At 49.9% G+C, this 19,225-nt stretch overlaps 1 protein-coding gene across 2 annotated transcripts in view; it reads left to right on the top strand.

Annotated features, from left to right (window-relative positions):
- The window catches only part of ABCC3 (ATP binding cassette subfamily C member 3), a 57,267-nt gene that overhangs the window by 11,159 nt on the left and 26,883 nt on the right, over positions 1 to 19,225 (top strand). For both annotated transcript variants that reach the window (XM_017853999.1, XM_017854000.1), the window contains exons 2-10: positions 10,360 to 10,536; positions 11,227 to 11,352; positions 11,568 to 11,705; positions 12,601 to 12,726; positions 12,950 to 13,011; positions 13,752 to 13,883; positions 15,442 to 15,633; positions 18,205 to 18,382; positions 18,475 to 18,636. In XM_017853999.1, coding sequence (XP_017709488.1) covers positions 10,360 to 10,536; positions 11,227 to 11,352; positions 11,568 to 11,705; positions 12,601 to 12,726; positions 12,950 to 13,011; positions 13,752 to 13,883; positions 15,442 to 15,633; positions 18,205 to 18,382; positions 18,475 to 18,636 — 1,293 coding nt within the window. The remainder of the gene's footprint in view (positions 1 to 10,359; positions 10,537 to 11,226; positions 11,353 to 11,567; positions 11,706 to 12,600; positions 12,727 to 12,949; positions 13,012 to 13,751; positions 13,884 to 15,441; positions 15,634 to 18,204; positions 18,383 to 18,474; positions 18,637 to 19,225) is intronic.

Raw genomic sequence — 19,225 nt, 5'->3', positions numbered from 1 at the left:
GGCCTCTCAAAGCACTGGGCAATGTACCTGGTCTAGGACACATAGATAAATAAAATAAAGGTTCTTCCCTTCAAAGAGCTTACATGTCAGCAAATAAAGGAAAAGATGAGAGAAAATATAATAAATTAGTAAATTATATATCACGTCAAAAGGTGATAGGTGCTATAGAGAGAAGAAAAAGCGGAGAAGGGTGGGAGAATTGGGAATACAGGGGTGGGACACAGGTGGCAGTATTAAACAGGATGGTCAGGGTAGGCTTCGTTGAGAAAGAAAGACTTAAGGATGTCTGGGGGAGGAGTGTTCCAGGGAGAGAGAAAAGCAAGCACAAAGGCCCTGAGACAGGAGCAGCAAGTGCATTCAGAAACGGCAAGAAGGCCAGTGGCTGGAGTGAAGCAGGAAAGGCAGGGAGAGGGTCATGGGCTGGGGGAAGGGACATTGTGCAGGTCCTTGCAGGCTATTGTAGGATGTGTGGAGTGAAGATGTCAAGTCAGCAGTTAGATATGGAGCTGGAGATTTGGGGAGAGAACTGGAGAGATAGACTTGAAAGTCATTGGCATATAGATGGTACATCATATCAGACTGCGTGGGATTGCCAAGAGGGTGAGTGCAGATAAGAAGGAGGCAGAGGCCGGGCGCGGTGGCTCAAGCCTGTAATCCCAGCACTTTGGGAGGCCGAGAAGGGCGGATTACGAGGTCAAGAGATCGAGACCATCCTGGCTAACACGGTGAAACCCCGTCTCTACTAAAAAAAAAAAAAAAAAAAAACTAGCCGGGTGAGGTGGCGGGCGCTTGTAGTCCCAGCTACTCGGGAGGCTGAGGCAGGAGAATGGCGTGAACCCGGGAGGCAGAGCTTGCGTGAGCTGAGATCGGGCCACTGCACTCCAGCCTGGGCGACAGAGGGAGACTCCGTCTCAAAAAAAAAAAAAAAAAAAAAAAAAAAAAAAGGAGGCAGAGAAGAGGAAAGGACTGAGCTCCGGGACCCTCTCACACCAGGCAGGGGAATCAGCAAAGAGACTGTGATGGCATGGCCAGAAAGGAAGGGGAAGACCACACAGGATCTGGGCCCCCAGGGAATCTGAAAGGAAGAGACCAGAAGTCCATGGCAATTACTCATGAAGAGGTGAGGATCTGGCCAAGGGGCCAGGTGGGAGGAACCAGGTAAGAGATATTATCATCCCGATGTTACCCTTAAAGAAACCAAGGCCCAGAGAGGGCAAAGGTTAAGTACCTTGGCCAAGATCACACAGCTTAAGTGTGACTTCTTTTTTTTTTTTTTTTTGAGTCGGAGTCTCCCTCTGTCACCAGGCTGGAGTGCAGTGACACGATCTCGGCTCACTGCAACCTCTGCCTCCTGGGTTCAAATGATTCTCCTGCCTCAGCCTCCTGAGTAACTGGGATTACAGGTGCCTGCCACCACGCCCAGCTAATTCTTATGTTTTTAGTAGAGACAGGGTTTCACCATGTTGGCCAGGCTGGTCTCGAACTCCTGACCTCGTGATCTGCCCACCTTAGCCTCCCAAAGTGCTGGGATTACAGGTGTGAGGCACTGCGCCTAGCCAAGTGTAAGTTCTTTTAAGCTATGTGGCCTTGGCCAAGGTGCTTAACCTTTCCCTGCCAAGTCTCAAACACCTCTTTGTCCAGCTACTATGCTTCCATCAAGAATCAAGAGGACCTAGGTCCCCACAGGTGTCAGGGTAGCTGGGAGAATGGTGATGCCCTTGGCAGAGGCAGGCAAGGCCAAAGGAAGGGCTGGTCCTGGCAGGGAGTGAAGGATCTTAGTTTGAGAGGTATTGAATATGAGGTGGCTTCAGACAGATGGTGACTCCATCTGAGAGGCAGCAGGAAGTAGGGGCCGAGGCTCAGGAGGTGATTTGAGCTGTTGATCTGGAATTGTGACTCCTCAGGACAGTCTGTGAACAATGATGAGAGAGAGCACCGAGGACCAAGGTCAGAACTTGGGGGCTAGGGCCCATGTCCGCAGGGTGAACTAGAAGGAAGATAAGGAGACAGCAAGGAATGCTTGCCAACAAACCAGGAGACCAGGAAAGAGTAGTTTCCAAGAGATGGGGGAAGCCCACACTGTTGCAGGGAGGTCCTGCATAAAGTCTGAAACGGGTCTATTTAATTCGCCCTTGAAGGCTGGGCACGGTGTCTCACACCTGTAATCCTAACACTTTAGGAGGCGAAGGCGGGTGGATCACCTGAGGTCAAGAGTTTGAGAACCAGCCTGGCCAACGTGGCAAAACTCCATCTCTACTAAAAACACAAAAATTGGCCGGGCATGGTGGTGGGAGCCTGTAATCCCAGCTACTTGGTAGGCTGAGGCAGGAGAATCACCTGAACCCGGGAGGCGGAGGTTGCAGTGAGGTGAGATCACACCACTGCACTCCAGCCTGGTAGACAGAGCAAGACTCTGCCTAAAAGAAAAAAAAAAATTGTAGTTGGAGGGAGTTCTGGTTCTATAGGGTGGGTTGAACATAAGATTTTATCTCCAGTCCTTCCTGATTTTCCCTCAAAATGACAGTAAGGAATTAAAAATGTAAACCTACAAGGACAAAGAAAAGAGGAAACAACAGGAGACAAGATATTAACACCTTTTTGGAAAGTGAGAAACAGGTCAAGGAGTGATCACTGACACAGCAGAGAACAACTGAAACCAAAGGCCATTTGGAGTCTGTAAAAGCTCGGGGATTGGAGGGCTGAAGGCGGCAAGGGGAAGAGCAGGGCTGAAAGCAGGGGCTGCTAGGAGAATGTGTAAGGAGAGATGAAACACCCAAGTTACTTACCCACCCCCGCTTAAAGCCAGGCAAATTCCAGCCACCTCACAGAAGACCAGCAGTTTATTCTGTGGAATGAAGTAAAAGTCTGCATACTGAAGGATAGAACCCTCAGCCCTCATTCCTAAATTGGTCCTGGAGAAAAGACCTCCAGATTCTTCCAGTTGTTGGGGGAGTCTTCCCTAAGGGACCAGGTTCCTACTTGATCACTCTGCAGTGAAGCCCCACAGCCAATAAGCTTGGTCCTCGGTACTCTGTCTTCAATAGCGCTTTCTTGGTCCTTGGTTCTTGGTACTCTCACTCATCATTGTTCACAGATCGTCCTGAGGAGTCACAGATCCAGTCCCAAATCCACCTGCCCCCAACAAACAGAGCAGCCAACTCTTTAGTGTCTTAATCCAAAGTATTGAGACAGCCAAGCTGCAAGTCACCACAGGCCGGGCGTGGTGACTCACGCCTGTAATCCTAGCACTTTGGGAGGCCGAGGCAGGCAGATCACTTGAGGTCAGGAGTTCGAGACCAGCCTGGCCAACATGGCAAAACCCCATCTCTACTAAAAATACAAAAATTAGCTGGGCATCGTGACACATGCCTGTAATCCCAGCTACTCGGGAGGCTGAGGCAGGAGAATTGCTTGAACCTTGGAGGCAGAGGCTGCAGTGAGCTAAGATTGCACCACCGCACCTCAGCCTGGGCAACAAAGTGAGACTCCATCTCAAAAAAAGAAAAAAAAAGGTCACCACACATTTGAGGAAAATTTCTGTTAAAATAAAAACTTTAGACAAATTACATTTAGCAGAGGTTATTTGAGCAAAGAGCAATTCATGATTCAGCCAGCATCCTGAACCAGTAGAGGTTCATATAGTTTTACCACCCAGCAATATGGGCAGGCGGTATTAGTAGACAGAAAAAGGAATTGATGTATAGAAACAGCGTGATTGGTTACAGATCATAATTTGGCCTTATGTGGGCATGTTCTGATCAGCTGGCAGCTTGTGATTGGCTGAAAATTCTGCTATATTTGACTGAGGCTTGGTTGCTTATTGTAAGAATATACTCTCAAGTTACATTGCAGTTTATTTACATATTGAATTAGGCTAAAGTCCACTATGTATGGAGTCAGGTTTATGCCTGGGTGACAGAGTGAGACTTTGTCAAAAAAAGAAAGGAGAGGAGAGGAGAAAGATGAGGAGAAGGGAGGGGAGCGGAGGGGAGGGAAGGAAAGGAGAAAGAAAGGAGGAAGGAAGGGAGGGAAGGGAGGGAGGGAGGGAAGGAAGGAAGGAGGGAAGGAAGGAAGGAAGGGAGGGAGGAATGAAGGAAGGAAGGAAGAATACACAGCACATAAAATAAATTTTTTTAATAGGATTTACAGGTCACTGTGAACAATAACCATTCATTAAAAGATTTTGGAGGCATACACAAAAGTTACATACTTGTAGAAAAGCTTAGCTCTTTTAATAGCGAGTTCTCAGTTTTCTTAAGTGATCAAAACCTAACAAAGATAGCATGAAGCACAGGAAATTATCTGGGTAGAACACAGAATCTTTGTTTTCTAGGCCAATTACCTAAAGAGAAAGAAAACCCTTTTACAATTTCCTATTATGATGAGACCAATAATCTAAGAATACCATGTTGTTTTAATGGAGAGAACCAAATTCTAGTTTTGCATCACTGTAATTTTGATATTAATACTAGCTCTTATCGCCCAGTCTGGAGAGCAATGGTGCAATCTCCGCTCACTGCAACCTCCACCTCCAGGGTTCAAGCGATTCTCCTGTCTCAGCCTCTCAAGTAGCTGGGATTACAGGCACATGCACCACGCCCAGCTTATTTTTTGTATTTTTAGTAGAGATGGGGTTTCACCATGTTGGCCAGGCTGGTCTCGAACTCCTGACCTCAAGTGATCCACTCGCCTCCGCCTCCCAAAGTGCTGGGATTACAGGCGTGAGCCCCCGCACCCGGTTGCTAATTTTTATTCTTAAAAAACGTGTAAATAATTACCTCCTAATCTTAGCCAGCTTGATCACACATAAAATTTCTTTCACAAGAGTCATCTGCCACAAACCTCCTACAACTCTCATATCCATTCACTTTTTGTCCTATACTTTTCCTCTTCTCATTTTCGAAAAATCAGTCATTTCACTTTAGGACAAAATTTATTCTCTTTTTCCCTTATCAGAACAGAACATCCTCACATCTTACAGCTTTTCCTTAGCTTCCTTTGTATATTTCTTCTCCATGTATTTCTTTTTCTTACCTTCCTTGTATATTTTCATATAGAGTTTCCCCTTATTGTTTCTAGTAATTATAGGTACATATATTAGATGTAGTAGGTACCTATATTATGTAATATACATACATATATTAGAATTCTTAACCCTGGCCAGGTGCAGTGGCTCACGCCTGTAATCCCAGCACTTTGGGAGGCCGAAGTAGGTAGATCACTTGAGGGCAGAAGTGTGAGACCATCCTGGCTAACACGGTGAAACCCCGTCTCTACTAAAAAAAATACAAAAAAACTAGCCGGGCGAGATGGCGGGCGCCTGTAGTCCCAGCTACTCGGGAGGCTGAGGCAGGAGAATGGCGTAAACCCGAGAGGCGGAGCTTGCAGTGAGCTGAGATCCGGCCACTGCACTCCAGCCTGGGCGACGGAGCGAGACTCCGTCTCAAAAAAAAAAAAAAGAAAGAAAATCAGCTGGGCGTGGTGGCAGGCACCTGTAATCCCAGTTACTGGGGAGGCTGAGGCAGGAGAATCGCCTGAACCCGGGAGGTGGAGATTGCAGTGAGTTGAGACTGCGCCACTGCACCCCAACCTGTGTGACAGCGCGAGACTCCGTCTCAAAAAAAAAAAAAAAAAAAAAAAAAGAATTTTTAACCCTTAGTGACCTTAATTTCCATGGAAATTAGAAAGTAAGCCTTTGTGAATTGTGTGTCACACCAGCAATCTATAGATTGGTAAATCTATGAACCATAATTTCTAGAAGCATGAGCTTTCTCATAGTACAATTTGTCAGTGAAGAACATGTTTATCAATGGTCCAAAATGTCTTTAGTCTCCCTGTAATAATAAACTGTAAAGGAGGCAAAATATCATTTATATCCCTTTAAGTTTTTTGTTTGTTTGTTTTGCGAGGCCTAAAAACTAAACTGTAGTTTGTACAGATTTCCGTCCTCCTCAACTTTCTATTCTTGATGCTAAGAGTGTTAAAACCGTCTGGTGGCTGAGCATGGTGGCTCACGCCTGTAATCCTAGCACTTTGGGAGGCTGAGGCCAGTGGAACACTTGACCTCAGGATTTCAAGACCAGCCTGGGCAACATGGTGAAACCCCTCTCTACAAAAAATACAAAAATTTGCTGGGTGTGATAGCTTGGGCCTGTAGTCCCAGATACTTGGCGGGGCTGAGGCGGGAGGATTGCTTGAGCCCGGGAGGCAGAGGTTGCCGTGAGCCGAGATCTTGCCACTTGCACTCCAGAGTAGGCGACAGAGACCCTGTTTCAAAAAAGTAATAATAAAACCTTCTGGTATAGGAAGGACATCTTTTACCTGGGAATTTTATCTTACTTACATTTATTTAATTCACTTATTTTCAACACTTATGCTTGGATTGCCTATAAAGATGAGATAATAAACAACTCGTCATCATTTTGTTTTTCTTGCTGACAAATTTTATAATAAAAAGACAACATAAGCTTGTTTTACCAGTAAACCTAGATAGGAAATCATGCATCTGTATGATATTTAATCCCAAAGACTATGAAAACATGTCTGTTTTAATCAAACCAACAATATCCTTATTTGCCAAAGATTACCCAAGTCAGGTGAGCTGCAAAAGTATTTGAGGTAGTTCTTAGTTTTCTGAGAGAATACTTCATTTATATAAGCACTTATTTTTCTTAAAGCCAACAAAATACAGCTTTTTTATAATTTAATTTTGAAGCATTAAAAGGAGATAGAAACTATGATACCTATATCATACATACAGACGTATATAAATGTAAACAGCAACGGATCTTATAGCTTTCATTTAAATATCTTAGCCACGTTCCGGGTACAATAATATAAAACTCCTGAATTAATTAAAGAATATCCGGATCCAAATTGTTCTTCTGGCCAATGGAACAAGATTTCTTGTCCAGATGGCTAAAGCTTTTGAATAAGATTTGTGAAGGGAGTTTTAAGATATTTTTTCATTTGATTTCTGTAAGGAACCTTATAAAGAGGCAATTTTTTATTCATTTAATCTTTTAGATGCCTCTGTATACCAATTAAAGAATGCATCCCATTGCTTTTGTGGCATTTTTGAACCTTTCTTTTCTAATGCACCTTGCAAGTGAACAGTTTTATCTAGGTCAAAACTTTCCCTCTGTGGCCACTGTAACTCTTAAGTTGTCGTCAGCAAAGTTAACCCATTTTTCCAAAAATACACATGTTCCTCATAATTATTGCTCATAAAGTTAGCCACTGTCCCGGAAAGTGTCATCTCAGACTCCTGGAGTCCCAGACTCCTTAGATTTGGAGGAACTCACTTTTTTTTTTTTTTTTTTTTTTGAGACGGAGTCTCACTCTGTCGCCCAGGCTGGAGTGCAGTGGCGCGATCTCGGCTCACTGCAAGCTCCGCCACCCGGGTTTACGCCATTCTCCTGCCTCAGCCTCCCGAGTAGCTGGGACTACAGGCGCCCGCCATCTCGCCCGGCTAGTTTTTTGTATTTTTTAGTAGAGACGGGGTTTCACCGTGTAGACCAGGATGGTCTCGATCTCCTGACCTTGTGATCCACCGGTCTCGGCCTCCCAAAGTGCTGGGATTACAGGCTTGAGCCACCACGCCCGGCCGGAACTCACTTTCAAAAGGCACCTGTCTGAGGCTTTTAACTGGATCCATTTCAGTAAATTATCAGATCTGATTTGCTCCTGGACCCAGTCCTGTCTAAGAATTGTTCAAATAAACTTGGAGAACTCAAAACACAAATTCCTGAAGCTTGGAATCTGAGATAGAACTCACCCATGACCTCCAATTGCTACAAGAGAACAATTGGCACAATGAGCCCTGTCAGGTACTCTTACTTGGTCACTCAATGCTCCTAAGGGTCACTGGATTTCTACTTCAGATCCCACTCCTGACACCAATCTGTTAAAAGAAAAGCTTTAGGCCAGGTGTGGTGGCTCATGCCTGTAATTCCAGCACTTTGGGAGGCCAAGGTGGGTGGATCACCTGAGGTCAGGAGTTCAAGACCAGCCTGGCCAACATGGTGAAACCCCGTCTCTACTAAGAATACAAAAATTAGCCAGACATGGTGGCGGGCACCTGTAGTCCCAGCTACTCAGGAGGCTGAGGCAGGAGAATTGCTTGAAGCCGGGAAGTGGTGGTTGCAGTGAACCGAGATCTCACCATTGCACTCTAGCCTGGGGGCCAAGAGCGAAACTCCATCTCAAAAAAAAGAAAAAGAAAAAAGAAAAGCTTTAGACAAATTTAGCAGAGTTTATTTGAAAAAATAAGCAAATCATGAATTGAGCAGCATCCTAAACTAGTAAAGACTTGGCTGAGCATTGTGGCTCACACTTGTAATCCCAGCACTTTGGGAGGCTGAGGCAGGCAGATCACCTGAGGTCAGGAGTTCAAGACCAGCCTGGCTAACATGGTGAAACCTCATTTCTACTAAAAATAGAAAATATTAGCTGGGCATGGTGGCACACACCTGTAATCCCAGCTACTCAGGAGGCTGAGGCAGGAGAATGGCTTGAACCCGGGAGGTGGAGGTTGCAGTGAGCCAAGATCACACCATTGCACTCCCGCTTGGGCAACAAGAGTGAAAGTCCATCTCAAAAAAAAAAAAAAAAAAAAACACCTAAACCAGTAAAGGCTCGAAGAACTCCACCTGACTATGTGGTCAAGTAGTACTTACAGACAGAAAAAAAAGTAACATGTAGAAATAGCCTATTTACAACTTGAAATTTGCCTTATCTGGACAGGTCTAAGCAGTGTGCGATTGGCTGAAAGCTCAGTTGCAGTGATTGGCTGAGACTCAGCTACTTGTTGCAAGAAATTCTCATGTCAGGTTTGTTTGCATATTAAGCTGGGTGTCAGTTCACTATGTATGGAGGCAGCTTTAGGCCAAATTTAATCTAATTTAACACCTCCAGCTTGAAAGACAAAACTAAACCAAATCAACAAAGAAACAGAAAAAAGAAAATTCAATGATTTATGTGCATGCATAACTTTGATAAAAATAAAAATGATAATTATTTAAATTGGCAACTAGAAAATAGATAGCTATATCCTCAGGTAACAGATGTCTCTAGGTGGATGAGATTATGGGTGGTTTTTCTTGTTGTTGATATTTTCTGTGCATCTCTAAAAAAACATCTAATGCTTTGCAAAGAACATAAGAAACAGATTAGTACATTGGTGGCCTTGGAGGAAACAATCTCAATAAAACATGTGTTTATTAATGAATTATTCCCCCATCCCTTTCCAAAAATGTTCATAGGTGTAGTTATAGTAAAAAGTAAGAGGCAGTCTTGTCAGAGCCAGTAAAGTAACCCACCATCCTGGTTTGCCCAAGACCAAGCAGTTTCCCAAGACGCTGGACTTTCAATGCTAAAACCAGAGACATCCCATCCATACTGGAAGAGTTGATCACTCTAGTCTGTGTAATTTGCAAAGACTCTCCATATCCCTTGGTTCCTATGAGTCTCAAATCCACCCGGTGAGGTCTAGGTGGGCCAGTGGATGGTCACCTCAATTTCAGAAGAGAGGCAGCTAAGGCTCAGGGAAGCTCCCTATCCCTGACCCAGAAAAAGCCTTAAGAGAAGGAGGTCTTTTAAACTATGTGCATATATCACTTTGATAAAATTAAAAATTAGTTTTAAAAAAGAGTGAGGGCCGGGCACGGTGGCTCATGCCTGTAATCCCAGCACTTTGGGAAGCCGAGGCTGGCAGATCATGAGATCAAGAGATCGAGACCATGCCGGCCAACATGGTGAAACCCCGTCTCTACTAAAAATACAAAAAGTAGCTGGGCGTGGTGGTGCGCACCTGTAGTCCCAGCTACTAGGGGGACTGAGGCAGGAGAATCGCTTGAACCCGGGAGGTGGAAGTTGCAGTGAGCCAAGATGATACTACGACACTCCAGCCTGGGCAACAGAGTGAAACTCTGTCTCAAAAATAAATAAATAAATAAAGAGTAGGAATCCAGAATGGTAGAAAGAAAATCAGCCTGGGAGGGATGAACTGCAAAGGACCATGAGGTAACATGGGAGCAGTTTTGTGGGTGTATACAACTGTCAAAACTCACTGATTGTACACTTTAAATGGGCACAATTTTTTGTTGCTCTTAAATTATGCCTCAGAGAGAGAGAGAGAGAGAGAGAATATAAGGAAATGGGAGCAGTCATGGCATCCTTGGAGAACTCACATCTGGGACAACAACTTCTCATTTGTGTATTTGGTCTCTCACCTCCTCACCTGTCTTCCACTCCACCCCTATCTCTGATGGAACGTCTCTCTAGCTAAGCCATCTTCCTCAAGAGAGCCCAGTTCTCTGTGGGGCTGCCACAGCACTAAACTGTTCTCTCTGTCCCCAGGACTCCAACCTGTCTGTGCACACAGACAACCCGGACCTCACTCCCTGCTTCCAGAACTCCCTGCTGGCCTGGGTGCCCTGCATCTACCTGTGGGTCGCCCTGCCCTGCTACCTGCTCTACCTGCGGTACCATGGTCGTGGCTACATCATCCTCTCCCACCTGTCCAGGCTCAAGACGGTCAGTGGCCCAGGGATCTCCTACCGGTGGGCTGGGCCCTGGGGATTCTGTTTTTATTTTTAAATTTAATTAATTAATTAATTAATTAATTTAGAGACCGTTTCACTCTGTCGCCCAGGCTGGAGTGCAGTGGCATGATCTTGGCTCACTGCAACCTCTGCCTTATGGGTTCAAGTGATTCTCCTGCCTCAGCCTCCTGAGTAGCTGGGATTACAGGCATGTGCCACCATGCCCAGCTAATTTTTGTATTTTTAGTAGAGATGGGGTTTTGCCGTGTTGGCCAGGCTGGTCTCCAACTCCTGACCTCAGGTGATCCGCCTCCCAAAGTGCCGGGATTGCAGATGTGAGCCACTGTGCCCAGCCAGGATTCTGCTTTTAACGAGGCCCTCTCCCACCTCCTCGGCTGGACTAGGTTACCCAGTCTCACCTGACCTGCCTGCGGCCATGGGAATGTGACAACTGAGAGTATGTACAGCCAGCTGACATATTCCTCACTTGGGAAAGTTTAAGCAAGTTCAGCAACACTCTCCCCACCCCAAACAAGCTTCTGGCCAGCTCCATTCCCGGACCTCAGTGCCAGTCCCAGGCAGGTCTAGTGGATTCTGGCGGCTTCAGGTACAAAGACCCCTTCCCAGTGAGGACTGTCCTTGCCTCTGGGGATGGGGATTCCAATCTGTGCTCTCTTCACAGGTCCTGGGCGTCCTGCTGTGGTGCGTCTCCTGGGCGGACCTTTTTTACTCCTTCCATGGCCTGGTCCACGGCCGGGCCCCTGCCCCTGTTTTCTTTGTCACCCCCCTGGTGGTGGGGATCACCATGGTCAGTGTGGGGCCCTGGGAAAGTGGATGGGGGAGGTCTCCAGTGGGTTGTGGACTGTGATAAGGAAACTGTGGGCTCTGAAGAGAGGGCTGGACATGTTGGGAGTGGGAAGAAGCGGGGGGCCCCAGAAACTTCTGGTCATGTGGGATGGGGAGAAATGGAGGCAGGTCCAGATGTGTGTGTTCTGCCCGGGCCTCCCTGCCCTCCCTGCACAGCTGCTGGCCACGCTGCTGATACAGTATGAGCGGCTGCAGGGCGTACAGTCTTCAGGGGTCCTCATTATCTTCTGGTTCCTGTGTGTGGTCTGCGCCATCGTCCCCTTCCGCTCCAAGATACTTTCAGCCAAGGCAGAGGTAAGGTCGGGGGAGAGGGGAACCTGCCAGGTTTAGCCCTGATAGGAGGGTGACCTCAGCGTTCAAAGTCACTGCTGGATCCCAGGTCCCTCCCGGAGGCTTCAAGTAAAAACACAATTGTGTTGTTGTCCACTTGCCGCATTTCTACCTGGAAGCAGGCTGAGGAGGGGCACCCGTGTAACACAGGAATGAGCAAAGATGCCACCACTGTTGGACCGTCATGTGAGGGTAGGGGGCTGTTCCACAGCACCCACCCAGCAAGTGCAATGTCTGACGTGGGTGTCAGTCAGTGTCCCTGTAATGAACACATGTATGCAGACACGTGTGAAGAGTTCTGGCTTACCTAGAGGTCCCATTAGCATGTTCCCTTCCTTTCTTCCCGCCTCCCTCAGTTCCTGGCCTTCCTCTTGATCTTCAGTGGCCGCGATGTTGGGCTGGTGGGATGGAACACTGCAGGTCAACCTAGTGCCTCCCATTTCTCCATCTCAGCGGGAAGCAGGCAAGGAGAGTAGCTAAGAACATGGGCCCTGAACAACCCAATTGCTCCCCGTGTGGACTCCGGCAGGTCGCTGAAACCTTTGGAGCCTCATTTCCTTAATTGCAGAAAGGGCATTGTGGGCTGTCCTGCCTGTAGGCTGGTGTCCCAGTTAGACAAGGTCCTGTAGTTAAGGTGCTGGCACCACACCTGGCACAGGTGACACACCTGGTCCTCGCTGAACCAGAGCCCCCTTGTGATCCTTCCCCATCTCTCAGAGTCCTCTGAGTGGGGACCTGGAGGCCCCCAGGTACTGCCTTCTGCCCCAGAGGAGCCTGATGCCCCAGGGGATTCTGCAGGGCAGGGGCTGCAGGCCCAGCTTTTCCAATGCTTCTGACGCCCCTCCACTCTCCCACCCAGGGCAAGATCTCAGACCCCTTCCGCTTCACCACTTTCTACATCCACTTTGCCCTGGTACTGTGTGCCCTCATCTTGGCCTGCTTCAGGGAGAAACCTCCACTTTTCTCCGCAAAGAATGTCGACCCTGTGAGTTTGCCATGGAGGGTGCGGGGGCTCCATAGCTCAGTCTTCAGCCCAGCTCTGACCAGCAGCCCCTCTAGCTCCTTTCAAAGTGGGAGAGAGGTCATCTCCACAATCTGTAAACTGGGTCTTGGAGCAGGAAGGAACAAGGGTCCCCTCCATTTCCCTACTCTGCTTTGAGAGGGTGGTGGGCACTCCTGATTCCCCATCCTATTCTCTCGCCTTCTAGAATCCCTACCCTGAGACCAGCGCTGGCTTTCTCTCCCGCCTGTTTTTCTGGTGGTTCACAAAGTGAGTTGGCTCTTCCACCAGCCCGGGCCAGAGGGAGGGGAGGGATAGAAGGTGAGATGGAGGAAGGGGAGGCAGGCCAGCAGTTTAGGGACCTGGCTGGCCACCTACCCCACCCCCCACTGCAGTGGGCACGGGTCAGATGAGGGTGGGGAAGTGGTCCGGGAGGGCGGCCGAATGCAGAGGCCTGGCCTGGCCCAGCGCCACCCCCAGGCTACAGGCCAGCTCTGCATCTGGCAGGCTGCGGGGACAGGCCCAGGAGGCTAGAAGAAGACTATCATTAGTTCTGAGCTCTTCTGTTTGTGATAAACTTGCAGCCTGTCATCTCCTTGGCTGCCCCTCAGAGCGGCTTGAGCAGGATAATTGTGTCTGTGACCTAGGTGACTGCTCATTAACCCCACAGCACTGAGGAAGCACCCGAGACTGGGGCCGAATCTCCCAGGCCTTGTCCTCACCCAGGGCCCCAGCCAGAGTGGATTCCATCACCAGGGCCTGAGGCGGAGAAGAGATGGGGCACCTGGGGAGGAGGAGGAGAAGGTGGTAGTGGTAGGAACTTGGGAGGGAGAGCCAGTGACCTCCAGCCTGTTCACTGAGGAAATGAAGGAGACACCTTTCATGGTCACAGTGCCCAAGGGAGACCCTCCTTTCTGGAGACCCTGGGGCCCTGGAAACACTGGCCCTTGGCTCCAGGCTGCTAAACCCTGACCCTCTGCGGGGCTGCCTGCGGCTTCACCTCTCCGCAGGATGGCCATCTATGGCTACCGGCATCCCCTGGAGGAGAAGGACCTCTGGTCCCTGAAGGAGGAGGACAGATCCCAGATGGTGGTGCAGCAGCTGCTGGAGGCATGGAGGAAGCAGGAAAAGCAGGCGGCACAGTGAGGCCCTCCCCCTGCCCGCAGCACCACCACCCAGCCCCTTCGCTTACCCCAGGTCTCCTGCAGATGACGCTGGTAGACCTGGGAGGGTGGCATTCCTGGGGTGGGGAGCAGAGCAGGACCAGGTGATTTCTTGACAGCCTCAGGACCATTCTATGGAAAGCTTAGGCCTAGAAGGGGCTAGTTCTCCCAGCTCTGGTGGGGGCAGGAGAATGGCTGGCACTTTGGAGCACCTACTCCATCCCAGGTCCTATCCTAAGCATATAAATGAACTCAATTTTTCAACAGCCCTAAAGGGTAGGTTCTAGTGTCCCTGTGTTACAGATGGGGACAATGGGGCCGGGTGTGATGGCCCACACCTGTAATCCCAACACTTTGGGATGCCAAGGCAGGAGGATTGCTTGAGTCCAGGAGTTCAAGATGAGCCTGGGCAACATAGTGAGACTTTGTCTCTACAAAAAGTAAACAAAATGAGCTGGCATGGTGGCGTGCACCTGTAGTCCCAGCGACTTGAGAGGCTGAGGTGGGAGGATCATTTGAGCCCAAGAGGTCAAGGCTGCAGTGAGCTGAGACTGTGCCACTGTACTCCAGTCTGGGCAATAGAGTGAGACCTTATCTCAACAACAACAGAAACAGATGGAGACACCGAAGCACAGAAATGTAACAGAGGACCTCCCAGGGTCCCCAAGTTGGTGGTGACAGAGCTGGAATCCACATGAAGCTGGTTGGCCTCAGAGGTCCTCCTCATATCACTGCACTACCCTGCCTGACTGAAAGGGCTGATTCCAGGGTCAGGAGCCAGCATACCCCTGCCAATTCTGCCTCCTCCTGTCTGGAGGCAGGGGCTGAATGAGATGATCTTCCCCTGAGGGGTCTTCCCACTGGCAGCCTCCTATCAAGGACCACAAACCTGTCTCTGGCCAACTGCCTCGTCAAGAGAGCTGGGGCTCAGCATCATCCTTCCCCACCCAATTCTGACCCCAGGATTGAACCCTCCCTCCTCCCATCCACAATCCAGGCCTAGGAGTTCAATGTTTGCTCAGCCTGGAGCTTCTGGTTGTCACCAGCTGTTGGAGGAAACTGGGCCTGGGTGTGGTTAGCAGTATCCTGGCTTCCATAGCTTGGAGCCTCCAGGAAGACCTATGGGCCCCCAGTCTGCCTGCTGCACCCCCTCTCAGTCCCTCCATGCCACTCCACCCACTTCCTGTTCAGCTGCCCCGTGGCTGTGCCACCAGCCATCCTCGATCTTATCTCCCCTTCCCTCTTGGCATTCTCCCTGGAGCCAGCACTGGGGAGGCAAGGAGAGGGCCAGACGCAGGAGGATAGCTGGGTTTTAGAGACCTTGTGGTAGCAGTCTGGCCACCCCTTCAGATGCCCTCTGGCAGCTAAGGACAGAGTCACTTGTGCAATTCTTATGCTGTCTATCCCCCTCCCAGCTCTGAGAGCCAAGAAAACAGCTCCCTCCTCCTCCTCACTCCTAGCCAACCCAGCCTAGCCCTTGGCTTCCTGGAGCCCCTGTCCCCATTCCTAACCCATTGCTTCTTCCTCCCCGGACCAGACACAAGGCTGCAGCGGCACCTGGGAAAAATGCCTCCAGCGAGGACGAGGTGCTGCTGGGTGCCCGGCCCAGGCCCCGGAAGCCCTCTTTCCTGCGGGCCCTGTTGGCCACCTTCGGCTCCAGCTTCCTCATCAGCGCCTGCTTCAAGCTGATCCAGGACCTGCTGTCCTTCATTAATCCGCAGCTGCTCAGGTCTGTCCACCCTCCGGCTCACTACAGCCCTACCCTGGGCAGCAGGGCTGGCTGGCTGGCCCAGAGGAAGGAACAACGTACAGTGAAAAGAACCCCAGGCCAGGAACCAGGGAGGCTAGCTCCACTTTCCATATGACCGTTGGCAAGAGGCATTGCCTGACTTGTTTCCTCACTCACATTCAACTTAGAATTGCTGTGCATATCCTATGTGCCAGATACCCTGGTGCATACGTTAACAACCATTGGGTCTTTAAACCTTCCCAACAATCGTATGTGGAATTGCCCCATTCCCATGTTACAAATGAGAAAGCAGGAACTCAGAGAGGTAAACTGACTTGGCCAAGGGCACACAGCAAAGAAGGAATCGGGTCTGAGTCTAGGACTCGGAGGTCCGACTGCGGTGCTCTGTCCTCACCATTAGGCTCTAACATCTGTCTCGGGAGTGGCTTGGACTAGAATGAGCTCTCAAATGAGAGGGTGGGAAGGAGAGCTGCAGGGAGCTGAGTCCCCACCTCCTTGCCCTTCCGTGCATGCATTAATTTGTTCGGCAAACACTTATTGAACCTCCAGGGTACCAGAATGGTGCTCAATGCTAGGGATCTGAGGTCAATAAGACAGGGTCCTGAGGTCTTATGGGAGAAACCAGCGTGTAAATCAATTAGAATTCAGTGGGGGGTGGAAGTGTTCTCAGGTGTCTGGAAAACCCCTGGAGGGGCAAAGAAGCCAGCCTGGGATGGAGCAGGGAGCGCCCACTGGCTCGGGAGATCAAAAAAATTTGGAGAGACAAGTAGGTGAAGAAATAGGAGAAAGTTCAGCCTCAGCTTAGTCACAAAGCCCTGAAACAGCATGACTCAGGTGTTTCTGAGTGGCAGAGGAAATGGCAACGAGAGGGAGGGGCAGGAAAACAGAGAGAGGGAGAGCTAAGGATATCCTTGAAAGATCTGAGCCAGGGAGGGGCATCTGGCTTCAAGGATCTCCTGCCAGGAGTGTGGGGGATGTAGGGCAGGGTGGCTGGATGGAAGCAGGCCAACCCGGTCAGATGGAGTCCAGGCCAGGAATGAGACAAGCATTCAGGAGCTATTTGGGAGATGGGCATGTGTGCCAGAGAGACAGAGGAGTGCCAGGCAACCTGGGTGCTGGCCGGGGTAACTGGAGGATGATGGATCTTCTGCTGAGATGATGGGCTCAGTGAGAGGAGGAAGCTGGGCGTGGGGCAAGGTGGTGGATGGAGTCTGGTCACGTTGGGCCAGCTAGCTGGAAGTCAAACTCTTGAGTCCAAGAGTTTGAGACCAGCCTGAGCAACCCTGTCTTTACAAAAAAAAAAAAAAAAAAAAAAAGTTAAAATATTAGCCATGCCTGGTGGCATATGCCTAGAGTCAGTCCTAGCTACTCAAGAGGCCGAGGTGGGAAGACTGCTTGAGCCTGAGAGGTTGAGGCTGCCATGAGCTGTGATGGCGCCACTGCACTCGAGTCTAGGTGACAGAGAGAGACCCTGTCTCAAAAAAAAAAAAAAGAAAGAAAGAGAGAGAGAGAGAGAGAGAGAAAGAGAGACACCAGTCACTGGGCACCTGTCTGGGGCCACTGGGGCCCACCCTACTCCAATATGACTTCCTCACCAAATGAGGCCACCTTCACAGATACCAGGGGTTGGGAGCTGAACATATCTTTTTGGAAGACACAACTCAAGCTATCACAGAAGGGGAGGCCTGGCTATGATTATGGCTGGAGGGCTCCATGGGGTCGACAGGAGAGTGTCCCAACGATGAAGAGACTCGGTCATGTCAATAGGTGAAAGTGTAGAGCTTCCAGCAGAGGTGGCCAGGATGAAGCTCAGAGGCAGAGGGGGCAACAGCGCAGCAAGTTCCTGAGGAGGCAGAGGAAGGCCAGGGCTCAAGGGCAGGGACATCCTCCAACAGCCTGAGCACCAGAAAAAGGAGGACAAGCCACTAGAGGGCAGTTTGTGGGTGGCAAGGAGTTTGTGAGTGGCAGGGAGTCCTCAGTGGGTGGCTAAGCAGGAAGGCAGGTAGCTGCTGAGAGAGGTGGGAGGCTGGGACAGGCCTGAAGGGAAGAGAAGAGAGGTGAAGAAGGCCCCAAGATGGGGGGCGGATTAGGGACCCAGAGAAGGTCCCTAGGCAGTGCTGGGAGCCACTGAGGTTGGAAAGGTGGATTTGTGCAGTGAGAGTCTTTGTGGTCATATGGCAGAATCTAGAGCCCCCAGCAGCCTAGGAGAAGGAGCAGGGAAGTCCAATCAATGGAAAGGTGGCATTTCTTCCCGCCATATATCAGGAGGTAAGAAGGCAGGCAGGTGAGGCTGGTGGTGAGAGCGTGATAGATAGGGTGTGCAGCAGGGTCTGTGGTGGATAGAGAAGGAGGCGAAGGCAGAGTGGAGCTAGGACGTCATGGTCTTGAGGCAGTACTGGGTTGGCCCTCTCTGGCCCAAGGGGTTGGAGGGGGTAGAGGTTTCAGAGGCCGGGGGTGCAGTGGAGACTGTGGGTAAGAGCAAAGGGCAGCAGAGGAGGGAGCAGCCATGGTGGGAGCACTGCCCACCTCACCCCCCTCTCCTCCCCACAGCGTCCTGATCAGGTTTATCTCCAACCCCATGGCCCCCTCCTGGTGGGGCTTCCTGGTGGCTGGGCTGATGTTCCTGTGCTCCATGATGCAGTCGCTGATCTTACAACAGTATTACCAGTGCATCTTCGTGACTGGGCTGAAGTTTCGTACTGGGATCATAGGTGTCATCTATAGGAAGGTCAGCTGGAGCAGGACCCAGGGGAGAGGCTGGCCCTGGGCAGCTTGCAAGATGCTCGCAGCCAAGTCCACCCATCTACTGTCTACCTGCAGGCTCTGGTTATCACCAATTCAGTCAAACGTGCGTCCACCGTGGGGGAAATTGTCAACCTCATGTCAGTGGATGCCCAGCGCTTCATGGACCTTGCCCCCTTCCTCAACCTACTGTGGTCAGCACCCCTGCAGATCATCCTGGCGATCTACTTCCTCTGGCAGGTAACTCTCCAACCCTGACCTCTGCCCCCTTCCTCTGACCTTGCTGCAGAAGTGGCAAGAGAGGATTATTCTGGAACTGGGCGCATGGCACATGCTTGTAGGCCCAGCTACTCAGACGGCTGAGGCAGGAGGATCACTTGAGCCCAAGAGTTCTGGCTGCAGTGCGCCACGATTGTGCCTGTGAATAGCCACCACACTCCAGCCTAGGCAACATAGCAAGACCTTGTATCTAAAAAGAAAGAAAAAAAAAACAAAAAAAAAAAAAGAAAAGGGTTATTCTGGGTTAGCAGAGGGGATATAGAATTGACACAAGAGCTGGCCAGGCACGGTGGCTCATGCCTGTAATCCCAGCATTTTGGGAGGCCAAGACAGGTGGATCACAAGGTCAGGAGTTCAAGACCATCCTGGCCAGGATGGTGAAACCCCATCTCTACTAAAAATACAAAAATTAGCCAGATGCGGTGGTGGGTGCCTGTAGTCACAGCTACTCAGGAGGCTGAGGGAGGTTGCAGTGAGCTGAGATCGTGCCACTGCACTCTAGCCTGGGTGACAGAGCAAGACACTGTCTCAAAAAAAAAAAAAAAAAAAA

The sequence above is a fragment of the Rhinopithecus bieti genome, unplaced genomic scaffold, assembly GCF_001698545.2.
Source record: "Rhinopithecus bieti isolate Rb0 unplaced genomic scaffold, ASM169854v2 scaffold_35856, whole genome shotgun sequence".
Taxonomy (NCBI): domain Eukaryota; kingdom Metazoa; phylum Chordata; class Mammalia; order Primates; family Cercopithecidae; genus Rhinopithecus; species Rhinopithecus bieti.
Note: the sequence above shows the minus strand (reverse complement) of the source record. Positions and strands in the feature narration are given on the sequence as shown.